The 14,977-nt window shown below is 56.8% G+C and overlaps 1 protein-coding gene across 2 annotated transcripts in view; it reads right to left on the bottom strand.

Moving 5' to 3' along the window:
• Window positions 1-611: 611 nt before the first annotated feature.
• The window catches only part of Macrod1 (mono-ADP ribosylhydrolase 1), a 145,211-nt gene continuing 130,845 nt past the window's right edge, over window positions 612-14,977 (bottom strand). Inside the window, exons 4-11 of one of the 2 annotated variants that reach the window (XM_006980740.4) lie at window positions 12,652-12,681; window positions 2,089-2,205; window positions 1,710-1,831; window positions 1,590-1,620; window positions 1,415-1,488; window positions 1,037-1,118; window positions 907-941; window positions 612-731 (exon numbers count right to left, since the gene is read on the bottom strand). In XM_006980740.4, coding sequence (XP_006980802.2) covers window positions 937-941; window positions 1,037-1,118; window positions 1,415-1,488; window positions 1,590-1,620; window positions 1,710-1,831; window positions 2,089-2,205; window positions 12,652-12,681 — 461 coding nt within the window. In that variant the 3' untranslated portion in view covers window positions 612-731; window positions 907-936. The remainder of the gene's footprint in view (window positions 732-906; window positions 942-1,036; window positions 1,119-1,414; window positions 1,489-1,589; window positions 1,621-1,709; window positions 1,832-2,088; window positions 2,206-12,651; window positions 12,682-14,977) is intronic. The other variant, XM_015999175.3, reaches the window with a different exon arrangement.

Below are 14,977 nucleotides of genomic sequence, written 5' to 3'. Positions count from 1 at the left end.
ACCCATAGTCAAAGCTGCCGCTTAGAGTTATAGAATGGCTGTTCTGGCCAGGGCCCCCAGATCACAGCTTTCTGCCCACCTCCAGGGGTCTGCATGATTGAGGAGTCCTGAGATGAGAGGTTTATGGGAGGAGGCTGGCCCAGGTAGGTGGAGGTGCTGTGCATCCTCAGTGGGCCCCAGGAGGAGCTGAGCTGGTATGGGAGGAACATAATGCTTGTGTCCAGGCAGAGCTTGCCTGTTCCTGTCCCCAGAGCCCTGCCTCTGCTTGCTTTTCACCCCTTTGCTTGGGCCATAGCTGCATTACCTGCCTCCGTAGCTGCATTACGTATCTGCATTACCTGCCTCTTTGCCTTCTCCTCCCCACCCCCAGCACATGTGGGGTCTCAGCCCAGGCTGTGAGCTCCTTGGGGGCAGGCCCTCAATAAATGTGAAATGCTGCTGCCGCCGCCTCTGCTGTCTAGCCAATGCCTCACTCACCCGCCTGGCTCACCCAGGGCTCCTGTAGCCTCTTGAAGCAAAGACAGTGCCCAAGACACCATTCCCACCAAGGGCTACCCACCCCCCACCGGGCCCCAGCCAGACCCCGACCCCGGCACTCAGACAAGAGAGGCTGAATCAGACAGCTTTATTAAGAGGCTTCTGAAAGGCAGGGCAGGTCACGTAGAGGAGCAAGCTGTCGGCTTCCAAGACCTCTCAGAGTGAGGAGCGAAGTCCCACAGGCCCAGGTGGGTCTGAGGGCAAAGCAGATAGGGCAAAGGGGGTTCAGGACCTGTGAAAGCCCCTGGGCCCTCCCTAGCTTCACCACCCCTCTGCACGGAGATGGGCAACGGCAGGTTGAGCGGGTGGGTGTTAGAGGGCCAGGTTAGTGGAGGGCGGCCACACCACACCGGGCCAGGCCCTGCTTACCAGTCCCATTCAGGGTGGGCTTCGGGAGCCTCAGGCTGGAAGGCAGAGGACAGTGAGAGCCGCCCCAGGGCCATGGGGGAGGGGGAGGCTGGCCTGGGGGCGGCGGCCGGAGGGAAACTAGGGCACATACCTACTGGGAAGTAGTGGGGCAGGCGCTCCCGGTAAATGCCCTCGTCCTTCTCCAGGAACACACAGATGATAAGCCGGTCCACCTGTACAGGGATTGCTCAGCCTGGGCGGGCGGGCGGGCGGGCGGGGCTCGGCTGGCCCTCAGCCCGGGGACTGTGTTCCCAAACACCCACCCTGGCAGGGTCTCAACCGCCTGCTAGGGGGCATGTCCGCGGGACTTGAGAATTAACAGTACCCGTCATAGAAGGTTCAGGCTGCACGCTCGCCCCTTCCCATCGCCGTCCCACAACAAATAAGTCCCACGGAGGGAGTGGGCCTGGGCAGGGCAGGTACCCACTGGCCACAGCCGCCCAGAACTAGGTGCCCCGCTCGGCCTCACCTTGTCTCTGTGCTGCTCCAGCCACTCCCGCAGCGCAGCCAGCACAACTTCGGCTGCCTCCTCGTTGGGGTATCCTGAGGGCAGGGTCTGGTGAGTGCAGATCTGGGCCCGCCCCGCCCACCTCGGTCAGTGGGGCCCTCACTGCCCACGCCAGGCCTGGCTTCTCCAGACTCACCAAACACGCCTGTGGAGATGCACGGGAAAGCCTGGGGAAGGGACAGTGAGACGACATGGAGACGGGGTCACTAGATGCCTCCCGGGCCACCCCTGCCCCCCGCCGCCTGGCGACTCTTACCACCGAACGCAACCGGTGCTCCAGTAGCAGGTCCAGGCTGCTCAAGTAGCAGCTGCGGAGCTCGGCTGCCTGGCTGGCGCTGGGCTGGCCCACAGCGATGGGCCCCACTGTGTGGATGACGTCTAGGGCAGAGGGAGCTTCAGTCAGACCTAGGTTTCCCCTGCCATCTTGTACACTTGCGGTACACACGTGTGCCCGCCCCCTCGCATGCCACCGCTGAGTGGTGCAGCACAGTAAAGCGGTCCCTTCGCTCTCCTGCTGTCCTGCCCGCTGCAGCGCCAGCCCCTTTCCATCTGCGGTCTGGGGTATCAGAGGGGCCAGGCCCTTACACTTAAAGACGCCCCCCTGCGGTTGTGGGCAGCTCCTCTCGTGCACTCACGCTTGGCCGGCAGCCGATAGCCGCAGGTGATCTTGGCTTTGCCGGTCTCGCAGTTCTGCAGGGTGCGGCACTCGTCCGTGAGCAGGGGGCCCGCGGCCCGGTGGATGCAGCCGTCCACTGAGGGGCGGGGGAGAGGGAGCCGGGACGGGAGAAAGGAGTTGGGTTCCTCTCATGCCTGAAGGATCAGGCATGACACCCCAATCTGGAGAAACTCCAAGGCTATCTGTGCCTTGGCCCACCCGGCATCACAATGTTCTCCAGGGCCTCTGGCTGCTCTTGTCACCCCTTGTTTCACATCTAGGGAAACTAAGGCTCTAAGGAGCAGCAACTGGCCCTAGAGCGAAGAGGCACGGGGCGACCAGCAGGGGGCGCGCCTGGCCCACCCTCTTGGTTCTCTGTCCAGGACGCGCCCTCCCGAGGTCACCTGTCATCTCTACTCAGATCTAAGAATCGAGTGGGATCCTAAATCCCACCTTTTGACAAGGCCATGCCAAACTCTAGACTTCATGTAATCCCATCTGAGGAACCGAGGCCACCTCGTTCCAGATGGCGGATCCAATCCGGGGCCTAAGCCTGGCTTTTCCAGCTCCTTCCCATTGGACCAGGCCTCGCAGGTGTCTCTAGACTCTCAAAGCCTGGTGAGGCAACGAGCATCCTGCTGAGGAGGCCAGGCTTGGGCTTGTTTATCCAAGGGAAGCTCTTGGGGCCCTCTGTAACCCTGGGGACCCGGGCCCAGATAAACAACGCTTAATGCTTCAATATCCCAGTCAGCAGAGGCCCCGACCAACTCTGCTGCTGACTCACCCAGGCACCATAGAGCGTTGCCCAAGGCGGCTGGGGCAGGCACTGGTTTGGCCTGCCTGCTATAGGTTTTCTCTTGCTTTGCCACCATCGCGACTGCGAAATGGGGACAGTGGCCCCTGAGAGCGCAGGGCTGGTGAAACGCAGGCCTGCCCTCCAGAAGCTCCAGGGCTTGGCGTCAGGCAAAGACCATCGGCTCCTTTTTGTTTGTTTGTTTGTTTGTTTTTGTTTTTCCAGACAGGGTTTCCTCTGTGTAGTTTTTGGTGCCTGTCCTGGAGCTCTCTCTGTAGACCAGGCTGGCCTCGAACTCACAGAGATCCGCCCGCCTCTGCCTCCCGAGTGCTGGGACTACAGGCGTGCGCCACCACCGCCTGACTCTGGCTCCATTTTCAACAGTTCCTAACGTGAGACCCTTTCTCCTTCCTGCATCCCTCCAACTTCTGGGCACAGGTCCTGGCACACCAAGTGAACGCCACCCTCTTCTCCCTGCTGTTTTTCTCTCGGGCCCTAAGGGCCCAATTAAACCTAATTTTCTGCTTTGCTCAGAGCTGGCACTGGATGGTTTTCCCAGCGTTGGGGGACTCTGGGAGGGGCCAGGCAGGGTCTTTCGGTCCCCTGGCCCCTCTTCAGGGGGCAGCAGAGCCTGAGCTGAGAGTCCATGCCCCAGTGAACCCGTGTGCAGCCTGGAGTTCACCAGCATCACAGTGTAGCTGTTCTGGGGGTGATGCCGCAGAGGACCCGGCACCATACAGAACAGTAGAAACAGGGAAGCAGGCGGCCTGGGTCCTCCTGACCACTTCACTCTACTTCTCTGGGTCTGATAGCAGTGCCCACCTCGTAGGATGTTGAAAAATGAGTTTTGGGGGGTGGGGTCGTGCTGGAAATGGAACCCAGGGCACACAGCACACAGTCCACTGCTGAGCTATATACCTCAGCACTAAGTAAGTTGACCTTTTCTTTTTCCTCCTCCCCACCCCTGCCCCGAGACAGAGTTTCTCTGTGTAACAGCCTTGACTGTCCTGGAACTCACTCTGTTGACCAGGCTGGCCTCGAACTCACAGAGATCCACCTGCCTCCCGAGTGCCGGGATTAAAGGTGTGCGCCATCAAGTCAATAATTCTTGTTACTTAGTTAAGCTGTGTCGGGCTTGATCAGATACCAAGTGATTTAGCCCTTATTCTAACATGACCGTGTCAGGCTCACAGTGTGCACAGTGAGTCCATGGAGTCTGAGGTGAGCGTGGGAATTTATACAGATCGCATTCTTGGAGCCCATGGGCCCTGCCCGGCAGTCTCACTCTCCTGGCACTCCGCTATCTGCTATTGCAGTGTGAAGCACCCTGCAGGTGACCTTGGCTGGCTGCCAGTCGTGTGGAAGTGCGGCTCGGAGGATCTGTGTTTCAGAGATGCCACAGTTCCTGCAGAAGTGGACAGGCCTGTAGTCTGGCCTTGGGGGCTGATTTGGGAGTGTGAGGACACAGAGGACCGGCCCAGGAGCTGCCACCTACCAGCTTTTAGAGTAGGGCTTGGACCACATGGCTGTGACACCCTGTGAGTGTTCCCCCAAAGCAAAGATGAGGGACAGGCCCTGGCCACCACATCTGTGTTACCTCCCCCCACACAGACTTGTCCTGGGTGCTGAGTCTCAGCTGCCCAGTCCCTACCGCCCACCTGGTCCTCCCACCCCCACATCAGCCTTCCCTATGTCCTGCAGCAGATTTTTCCACTGGGCAGAGTGTGGTGCCTCGTGCCTTTAATCCCAACACTTGGGAGGCAGAGGCCAGTGAGACTAAATGACAACATCCTGTCTCAGCAGACAAACGATAGTAACAACAACACACACCTAGGCCTGTCCCCAGGTCGGTAGACAGCCTGGGTCTTCCCTGGTCATCCTCCTGTGTCCACTTCCTGTCTACTAGGTCCGGGATGAACATTCCTCCATCGTGGTGGGGCCAGTCTGCCCCCCTTCCTCCCCAACGGACCTCCCTTCAGTAAGCACCTTGGGGAGCTGAGCCAGGCCCATTGATTGTCTTGTGGGAGCCTCACACCCCAACCCAGGAGGTGCTACTAACCCCTTTACAGAAGAAACTGAGGCACAGATAGCAAAACCTGGCTCAGGTCACACACTGGGCACGGAAGGTTCGGGGCCGCTACTGGACCACGATGTGGCTGCCTTTGCCACCCCCACCTCCCTCCCCTCAGGGGGCCAGTGTTTGTCCTCTTCTTCCAAACCCGTTCTACCATCTTTTATATCCCTGCCTCTGCCCCTCTTCACCCCTGCAGTCTGGTACCTATCCTCTCCCCGAATCAGCACATCCCCCAGCAGAGTGTCTGCCATGGGGACCCTCATCTCTCTGGACTGTTCAGCTCACCCAGAGGGCTGTCTGCTCCTGGCACCCACCAAGGCTTTCTCAGAGACACTAGCTGTTTCCTCCTGTCCACTGAGCTCTCCTGTTCCAAGCCTCTCCTCTGCTGCTGACTCCCTAATCCCTCCTACATCTCCCTGAACCCCAGCCCCTGCCCTCCTGTCTAGTCAGTCCCCCAGGGCCCGGGAGATGCTGAGGGACATCTTCCGGGTAACAGCGTGGACAGACCCCTCACCCTAACATTCAGCTTGGGACCTTCAGAAGACACCTTCCTCCTTAGCCCAGTACCATTCTCTCCAGCAAGGAGGGGGAGCAGAGCGGGGCTGGTAGGAGCAATCCCATGCCAGGGGCAGGGGCTGGGCAAGGAAGGGCAGGTCAGGGACTAGAGCCTGACCCCTCCAGACCAGCCAAGGCAGGCTCCAGTGGGGCCACTCCGGTAAGGCACTGAGGACTATTGGCTGCTATTTAGGGTGCTGTAATATTCATGAAGGGAAGATTAGATATTTAAATTTATTCAGCAATAAATGTGTCTCAGTGGGGGAGCATTCCTCATGCTAAACAAACAAGCGAGCAGGGGCTAATTAATTATTTACAGGAACAAGAGGAGCCAGTGGCCTAGGGGACACAGAGGGCAGCTGTGCCCCTGCCAAAGGGTCAGATACCCCCATTCCCTCTGCCACTCTGTGGAGCTGGCCCTTTTACATTCTCTTCTGGGATTTCTCTTTCCAGAAATTCACATCAAAGATTGCTGATAGCTTTGGGCTAGTTATTCAACCTCTCTGAATCTCAGAGCCTAGGTGTCCAAAGATTTGTAGGAACGTTGACTTAGGCTGGAAGGGAGCCAACAGGTGGGCAACCAAAAGCCAGAGAAGTCAACTTTCCAAGGTGTCATGGCTGGAAGTGGAGCCGAAACCGAGATCCCTAATGCTACACCCTGTCTTATAAGAAGTGGAGGTAAAGGTTCAGAAAGACTTGGCCACTTTCTCAGAGTCACAGAGCAAAAGAAGATTCTGGGTAGCTCTCACCCCTGCCCTGCCCATCCTGGGCTCCTGTGGACTCCCCATCAGAAGGAGAGCAAGGGAGAGCATGGAATGGGGGCCGAGTTCGTAGTGACAGCCAACTCAGCCTGGGAGACACAAGCCAGGAGCTTTCCAAAGCCAAGTCCCTCTCGCCCGGCTTTCCCACTCTTTCCAGGGTATAGTCTCCTCTCTGTGCCTGAGTTTTCTTGGCTGTCAGCTTAGCCCTCCTCGCTGGTGTGGGACGAGGCTACACCTTTGTTTATCACAGCGTCAGCATCACAGGTAGGTGGCCCAGGTTCAGCTGTAGACCTCAAGGACAGAGGCCTCCTTCCCAAGACAGTACCTTCTAGGCTAGACAGGGGCTATGGAGGTGTGGGGCCCTCTGTCTTAGAAGGCACAGGGGACCTCTCCCCATCTGGACATCTAGTCCTGCTTGGGCTCTGGCCTGGGGACAGCTCACAACCACCACACCTTGGTGCAGCATACAGCTGCCAGTCAGACCCTGTGTACTGATGATCCTTTCCCACTTCCCTCCCAGAAGGAAAGCCTGGCTGAGCAGATGGAGAGTTGAGTCCACAGGGAGTCCTACCTAAGGCAGCTTCCCGAGCTGCTACCTTTGGGCTCCTACCCACGAAGAGGGCTCTGAAGACCCACTGGGGCCTCGGGCCCTTCTCTCCTGGCTTGCCCCACACTTTCTCCTTCCTTCCAGATAGATCTTGGGGACCCTGATGCTGCCCAGTCAGAACCCCTAGTGCCTCTGCCTGTCCTCTCTGGTCCTTCATTCGGCGGACAGCCCCATGCCAATCTCTGCTCCAGAAGAGGCTTGTGCTGGGCCTAGGGAAGGACATAGAGCCCAACCTCCAGAGATCGCATCCTGGAGGTGCCCAGGCGGGTGGGCGCCCCAGGGAGAAGACGGATGGACGACATCACTGCGATGTGATCTGAAATTCATTACGGGGTGAGATCAGCTCCTTAAACGAGGATTTGAAAACATTAGGGCTTCATTATGTACACAACCACGGTGCCTCATTCATCATGCAAAATCACTCGCGTTATTAAAGATCCCGTGGCAGCCGTGTGCAGGGCCGGGTGGCATCTTGCCTGTTGGGGGCAGGGCATGAGTGCAGTGGCCATGTGGCAGGGGCCGGAGTTGCTGGGGGAGGACTGATTCCCATACTCCCTTCCTCAGGGAAGGCCAGCTGCTAGGTAGGATAGGGATTGTCTGTTTCCCCATCTGCAAACTGACCTCGCTGGAGAGAGTGTCCTGTGGCGCTCAGGAGCAGGAGCTTCCCGATAACCTATGAACACCCAGAATGTTTGGCTTCCTAGGGCACTGTGCTTCCAATGATGGCCAGGAAGGAACAGCTGGTGACCCAGGGCCTCTGCTTGGTTAGGGAAGGACCTGCCACACTCTGCTCACGAAACTTCTTGTGGCTCCTGCCAATCCACAATGTGAAAACTTCAACTTTGACAGAGCAAGGCAGGATTCTCTGGGCCCTGGAAAACTATATATTGTGCCCCATAACAAACATGTAATAATAGGGCTGCCACGGGCCAGTCCTGTGTGTCACGGTGCCAGGGAAGGGACAGCAGTGCTGACGTGAGAAGATGGAACAGGACAGGAGGTGGGGGGGGTCATGCCCATTCAGCTATCCAAAATGTCCCTGTAGCATGGGACACTGTAGTGGAGCTCTGGGTAATAGAATCTACTGGAAGGGACAAAAGGGGAGAGCCACAGCTCATAAATCCAGGGCAGGAGTGCAGCCTTGGGGGGCAGAAACTGTGGCTAAGGCATCTAGCGATCACCCTAACACAGCCGGCCTATTTGAGTAAGCAAAGCTGTCTCGTTGTTCCCTCCCGTGACTCACACTTCTCAGTGCTGAAGGCGCTGCAGCCCGGCTGCTGCAGACAGCCCCAGGCCCAGCCCCTTGTCCACCAAGCTTCCCAGCTCTTGGGAGCCCCTCAGCCTGGCGGCTGCTTCTGAGTCCTGCAGGCGGCCCAAGAGGGGCAGGACCTCGCACACCCTGGCTGCCAGAGCACCCAAGGCAGCCCACGGGCTATGAAGGTCACGTTATCCACTGAGTCAGGCCACCATTCATCAGGACAGCAGTGTCAGCTCTGCCAAAGGCCATGGAAACAATCACAGATTAGCAGCCGCCATGACGGCAGCTTACAGCTCGGGAAGAATCTACAGGAAGGCCACTCTGGGGTCCGATGCTCAGAGGCCTTCCTTGCTAATCTTCGAAGGGACGGAGGAGAGTGAGGAGTCGAGGGAGATGAGGAGAGAGCAATAGAAAGGATGGTGAGTCAAAGGAAGCAGAGCGAGGTTAGAAAGGCACAGATCCAGTGTATGGGAGAGGAGCCACGGAGAGGAGCCACGGAGAGGGTGCCACTGAGGGCTGGGTACTCTGTGAAAGGACAGAAGACCCAGCTGCACTCACAAGTACCAGGCTGTGGCTAAGCACCGCAGGTCATGGACAAGCCTGCACCCAGCCCATGCTGTCCACCTTGTGCTTGCCCCTGCAGTGGTCTGATGGTGTGCATGGGGGCAGACAGGTCTTAAATGTCATCAAGGGCAGCAGACTCCCAAATACGGTTGAAAACAGTGCAGGCACCGGGCAGGCCCTCTAAGCCTAGACTCGGGGGTAGCTAACAGGAGAGACCATGCTCAGATAGGAGGGCAGGGCAGGAGGGCAGAGGCGCAGCAGCAGGTGCAAAGGCCCTGTGCTAGGGGACGGCTGTGAGGGATGCTCCACCATCCTGGCCTCTCCCAGCATGTGGTGCCGCGATCTGGCCGTATGGATGAGGCAGTGCCGGGTGGCTCAGGAGCGGAGGTGTGGATAGATGGGTAGATGAAGTCCCGGGCTCCTGCAGCTTTGTGTGGGACTGACAACTTGGAAGGCCCAGGCAGGGACTGGGGGGTGAGGGCCAGGGCTTTTTCCTCCGTACTACCCTGTTTTGCCCTCCTGTCAGGGACCTGCCTGGCCCCAACCATTGGCTCCCGGAGCTGGCCTTTGGGGCACTGGCTGGCTGGGTGCAGAGATGGCGGCCATGCCGGCAGAGGAGGCGGCCCTGAATTAATCTGTCACTAAGACTTGGCCATGGCAGGCACAGTCATGATTTAGATGAATAATTGAAACGCTCTGATACATTTATTATCCCTTTAGTGCAAAAGTGGCAGAGAAAGACGAGGGGTAATTGAAAAAGAACGCACAAATCTCCCCGAGAAAGCCGGCTCCTCATCGCCAAGTAAACATCTCAGAGCTAATAAACAGTTGAGGCGCTGGGCCTTGTTGATCCCCATCCTGATTTAGGACCCGCCTCCCTCCTTACCATACGATAGGAGAGTGTTTGAGACATCTGTTATTGAGCCAATGACTGGCTTTCCACAGGGAGGTAAAGGCAGAGGCATGGAGAAGAGTGGTCCTGGTGCTCACCAGCTTCTCCAGGAGACTAGGCCTGCCCTAGGCCGCCAGGCCATCTTTCCTGGTGTCTCTCCATCCTGCTAAACTCCTATTCACCCTTCAAGGCCCAAGTCCAGCATCCCTTGCTTGAGAAGCCTACTTCTTCTTCTTCTTCTTTTTTTTTTTAATGCCGAATGCTGTTTATTGAAGGAGGGAGGAGGTCTTAAATACAGGCTTACAGCACAATGGGAGAACCCCGGAGGGCAGAAGTTTGCTACCGATGTTTTACAATCTTGCATCTAAGCTGTTAACACCCATTATGCAGGATACACATACAAGGAACTTCCCTTAAGCATTCAGGAGGGTGGAACCCGGCAGGGAATTAGCATAGGGAGGATATCAAGGTCAAGGTCAGCAAGCAAGGCAACAGTTACCCAAAACGGGGGCCAGGGCCCTATAGGTCCCCCTTTTACTAAAAAGTGAGGAGAAGCCTACTTCTAAATTGAGTCACTTGAGGGCAGAGTAAAGTCCTGAATCCCAGCAGACAATGGGTACCCACAGATCTACCGTCTCCCCTCAGCCCTGGGGCAGACACATACACATATGAAGAGCAGAGTGTCTGCTCTGCCTGTGCTGGCTGAGCAGAGGCCACAGTGAGGGGTCCCCAGAGCTCAGTGTCCTGGGCCCTGACCGTCACAGGAAGGACATTATGCTAGAGTGAGTAGAGCACAGTAAGGTACACGGATGTTCCTAGGGCCCAGAGCTAAGGACAAAAGTGACATACCAGGATGCTTGGCCGGTGTCTGCTGGCCTGTGGCTGAAGGGACAAGGCTTATCCAGAGCCATCATGAGCAAAGGACAGAGGGGGGCAGGTAGAGACCTGAGCCCTGTAGGAGGAACGTCAGGCCCCCATGGGAGGTTCTAGCATCTTCCTGGGGTCAGAGTTGGTGATGTTGTAACAGATGTGTTGTATCTGAAGGGAAGGGGGCATGTCCAGGTATCTGGCCCACTCCATTTCAACTCCAGGTGCCAGTCCCCACCAGTCCCTGCTTCATCCCCCCATGGCCCCTGCCCTGTTCCTCCACCTGTCCCAATCTTATTAGCAGAATGACAGCCCCAGCTGCAGAGGCTCCATAAATCTTAGTTGTGTTGTGATGAGAGGTTGTACTCCAGACCTGTTTTCTCCAGGGTCACTGCCCACCCATCTCCTCATCAGGCAGCCTCCCTGCACCCCTAAGACCGAAAAGGGAGTCAGAGCACCCCATGGTCTAGGACAGGCACCAGGATGCCTGCAAGTCATCCCTTTGCTCAGCCTACTTCTACGGGCTACCCTCAGGGACGAGTCCCTCCCTTCATGGGGCAGGCTGCCTAGACAGACCCACATCGGGGTGACTCCTTTCCTTCTGAGGAGACAGGAGTGGCCTCGCCCAGCTCAGGAGGCGGGTGCGGCTGCAGCCTGGCGGGGAAGACCTAGAGTGCAGAAGTGTGTCTGAGAGGCGGCTGAGGTCCGTGTGAGCCGCAGCAGGGGCCTTAGCTGTGATTCTGAAGGAGGTGGGGGTTTTGAGCAGGACAAGAGTAAAAGGCCCACGTGTCTTCTTCATTTTTTACCTTCCCCAGAGGGACTAATAAAACTCCCGCTTCCCACAAGGCTCCCTGTGCTCCTGCGGCTTCTCTGATCTCCTGGCTGGAATCTGAGGTCTCTGATCAGCTGAGGCTCCCCACTGACCTTTCTCTTTCGTCTCCAGGCTCTGACCTATCTGTTCCCTCCATCCACTTCTCACCAGCCCAAGCCTACCTTCCTCCCCAAAATCTCCCTGATGCCCAAGCTGAGCAGGTGCTTCTGGCTGAGCCCTGATGTACCTGGGACCTCCCACTACCCTGTCTTGGCTGGCACTCTTATATACCTGGAGCTTGGATGGGCAGACATCAGGCCTGACTCCCAAGCAAGATCTGTCAGCGTCCAGCTCACAGTCCTGTAGGCGATAGGTGCTGAGTACTGGGTGGTGAATGAATGGATGTGGGATGGGTACTGTGGGTAGGGCATTGTGGATGGGGCATAGTGTCACCAACCATGGAGGGCCCTGGTCTTCTCAAAGGACCTACCCATGGGCACCCAATCCCCATCCCGGGAAGCAGTGACCTCCACGGGGACAGCTAGAGGAGAATGGGGAGGGAGGAAAAGCATCCTCAGCTACAAACAGCCCCCTGCATCCTGGCTGGTCACCGACAGCTCTTAGCGCTGCGCTTATTTATTCCTGACCTTCGCTGCCCCTTTTATTTTTCCCCCTTTTAAAACCTGGCCTGGGCCCCGCCACCACTGCCGTAAACACGGCCCCTGGGATTTATCCGACGGCGCATTAACCCCTGGCCCCTGGCTCACCAATCATCCTGCTGCTGTGCAGACAGTGGCTGCCTGGCAGCTGGGGGCTGAGGTGCTGGGTGGGTGGTGGGAGGCTAGTCGAGGCAGATGTGGGGCCACAGGGATGCCCCTCTAGAGGCACCTGCTGCATTGGCATGCATGCCTGATGGGCTGGCCGCCCTGTTCTCCACCAGAGTGGCTTCAGCATCATGGTGGGTGTTAGAACAGCACCCGGGGGTGACTTCTGTGTCCCCTGTCACTCACCCATTCCCCACCTGGTGATTCAGAGCTTGCCCTGTGCAATTCTCGGTGTAGAAATGGATAATGTGCAGAGACTTGAGAGTGGAGAAACTGAGGACAATCAGCAAGGAGCTTCCAACGGCCAAGCAGGTGCCAGGCACAGAGTGAGGCTCTGTCTACCACCCCACAGCCCCCATTTACAAGTCAGGAGGCTTGAGTTCAGATGGTTGTCACCCAACAAAATACCCAGGCCTCCAGCTTTATCAGTGGGCACACCAGGGGGCCTGATGGAAGGGTCCTGAAGGATGGAACAGGAGACGCATACCCCACCCCCAGCCCACCCTTATCCGAGATGCAGAAGGTCTGTGTACTTACCTCCTCCACCTCCGAGCAGGGAGTTGTTGGCTGCAAGACACAGAGAGACAAGAAACAGGTAAGTATGGGAGGGATGGAAGAAGGGGCTGTGTGGGATCGGGGAGCCTGGGTCCTGAGACTCTGGGCCTGGGGGCTCCCAGCCCTTTGGGCAGGAACCAATGACAGGAGTTTGGGAGCTCCGAGTAGGCCTGGGCTTATAGGGGGGTCAGGGGTAGGGGCACAGGAAGGCACCAAGGCCACCTGGTCACCAGAAGTAGCGGTACACAGGGTTGCGGCATGCATGTGCAGGTCAGGGGACAACTAGCAGGAGCTGGTTCTCCCTTTCCACAGTGTAGATCCCAGGGTTCAAATTCCTGTCATCAGGCTTAGTAGCAGGTGCCTTCACTCACCTAGCCATCTTGATGCCCCACCCCCTCAAAGACAGAATTTCCTGTGTTTCAGACTGGCTTCAGCTCACCAGGCAGCAAAGGGTGGCCTTGCTGGACTGATCTTTCTCTTCCAGCTCCCAAGCACTTACTGCCACGCCTGACTGCTGTGTGTTCTGCTTATTCTCTTTTACTCTGCGCTGTTTCCTGAGACCCAGCAGTGCCCAGTTTAGCACAGGTATGGGGAGGCCAGGACTGTTGTGGAATATAATTTTGACTAGGCAAAGATATGTTATATTTGTTTATGCTGCAGACTATTACTTTAACTGTGCAAAGGTGTGCTACATTTGCTTTGTTTTGTTTTTTTGTTTTGTTTTTTTGAGACAGGGTTTCTCTGTGTAGCTTTGCGCCTTTCCTGGATCTCTCTCTGTAGACCAGGCTGGCCTTGAACTCACAGAGATCCACCTGCCTCTGCCTCCCGAGTGCTGGGATTAAAGGTGGCACACATCGCAGCCAGGGGCTACATTTGTTTATGCTGCATTTGTTTAACAATGTCAGGATGTGTTATATTTGTTTCTCTTGCCTGCCTAAGGCACCTGATTGGTCTAATAAAAAGCTGGCCAGCCAATAGTTGAACAGCAGGAGAAAGGATAGGCGGGGCTGGAAGACAGAAAGAATAAACAGGAGGAGAATTCTGGGCTTAAAAAGAAGGAGGAGGAACAAGAGAAGAAGGAGGAGCAAACAAGGGACATATCTGGGCGAGAAGCCAGGCAGACGCCAGCCAGCCAAACAGAGAAGCAGTTAAAGCAAGATACACAAAAATAAGAAAGGAAAAAAGCCCGGGCAGTGGTGGCACATCCCTTTAATCCCAGCACTCGGGAGGCAGAAGCAGGTGGATCTTTGTGAGTTCAAGGCCAGCCTGGTGTACTAGGACAGCTAGGGCTACACAGAGAAACTCTGTCTCAAAAAACTAAAAAAAAGAAAAAGGTAAGAAGCCCCGAGGCAAAAGGTAGATACAGAGAAACAGGTTCATTTAAGTTAAAAGGGCTGCCAGAAACCGTGCCCACGCTAGCCTGAGCATTCAAAACTAATAGTGAATCTGTGTCATGATTTGGGAGCTGGTGGGTGGCTCAAAAGAAAAAGCCTGGCACACAGGACAGCGGCGTCCGTCCTTAACCTCATGACCCACCAGCTGCCTGGTAACACAGATGGAGGCCACTAAGAAGGGACTGCACATGGGGCATGGTGGCACACACCTTTGATCCCAGCCCTTGGGAGCCAAAGGCAGATGGATGTTTGTGAGTTCGAGGCCAGCCTGGTCTACATAGTGAGTTCCAGGACAGTAAGGACTATGTAGAGAGACTCTGCCTCAAACAACGAAAGAGGAGAAGGAACTGTACCGGGGCAGGGGAAGTGCTGCTATCGAGCTAGCAGGAGGCCGCGGAGCATGTACACCTGACAGAAGAGAGGCACTGTGGGCCATGTCAGAGGCCTGAGCACCAACCAGCACCTGGCGAGTGGTACCACCTGGCTCCAGGCCTCAGTTTCCCGTGTGAAATGGGAAAAACACCCCAGCTCACAAGGTTAGGGTGAAGGTCATGAGAAAGGAGTCAGCTCTGGCTGTGCTATAGAAAGATTCCCTGCTTTCTGCCTGGTCTGGAGGGGGCCCCTCCGTGGCCTGACTGTCACCACGGCTGCCACTTTCCAGATTACATCTTGCTCTGCCCTGCTGGCTGCCCCACCTGCCTTACCATGTGGCCATGTGGCTGACCTTTAGGTAAGGGAGATTAGCAGCCCCTCTGCCAGAACACCAGGGCTATGCTGGTCAGTGCCCCTGCTCAGCCTGGGGTTCCCTTTTGGCCACAGGCCTGCATCCATAAGGTCCCAATGCTAACCAAAGAGTTAGGAGAGGCCACAGGTCCCCCAAGATCCAGTTGCTACCCAGGAGGCCTGGGTAGCAG

This window comes from Peromyscus maniculatus, chromosome 1, assembly GCF_049852395.1.
Source record: "Peromyscus maniculatus bairdii isolate BWxNUB_F1_BW_parent chromosome 1, HU_Pman_BW_mat_3.1, whole genome shotgun sequence".
Classification (NCBI taxonomy): Eukaryota; Metazoa; Chordata; class Mammalia; order Rodentia; family Cricetidae; genus Peromyscus; species Peromyscus maniculatus.
This window is presented reverse-complemented; position numbering and strand designations above follow the sequence as displayed.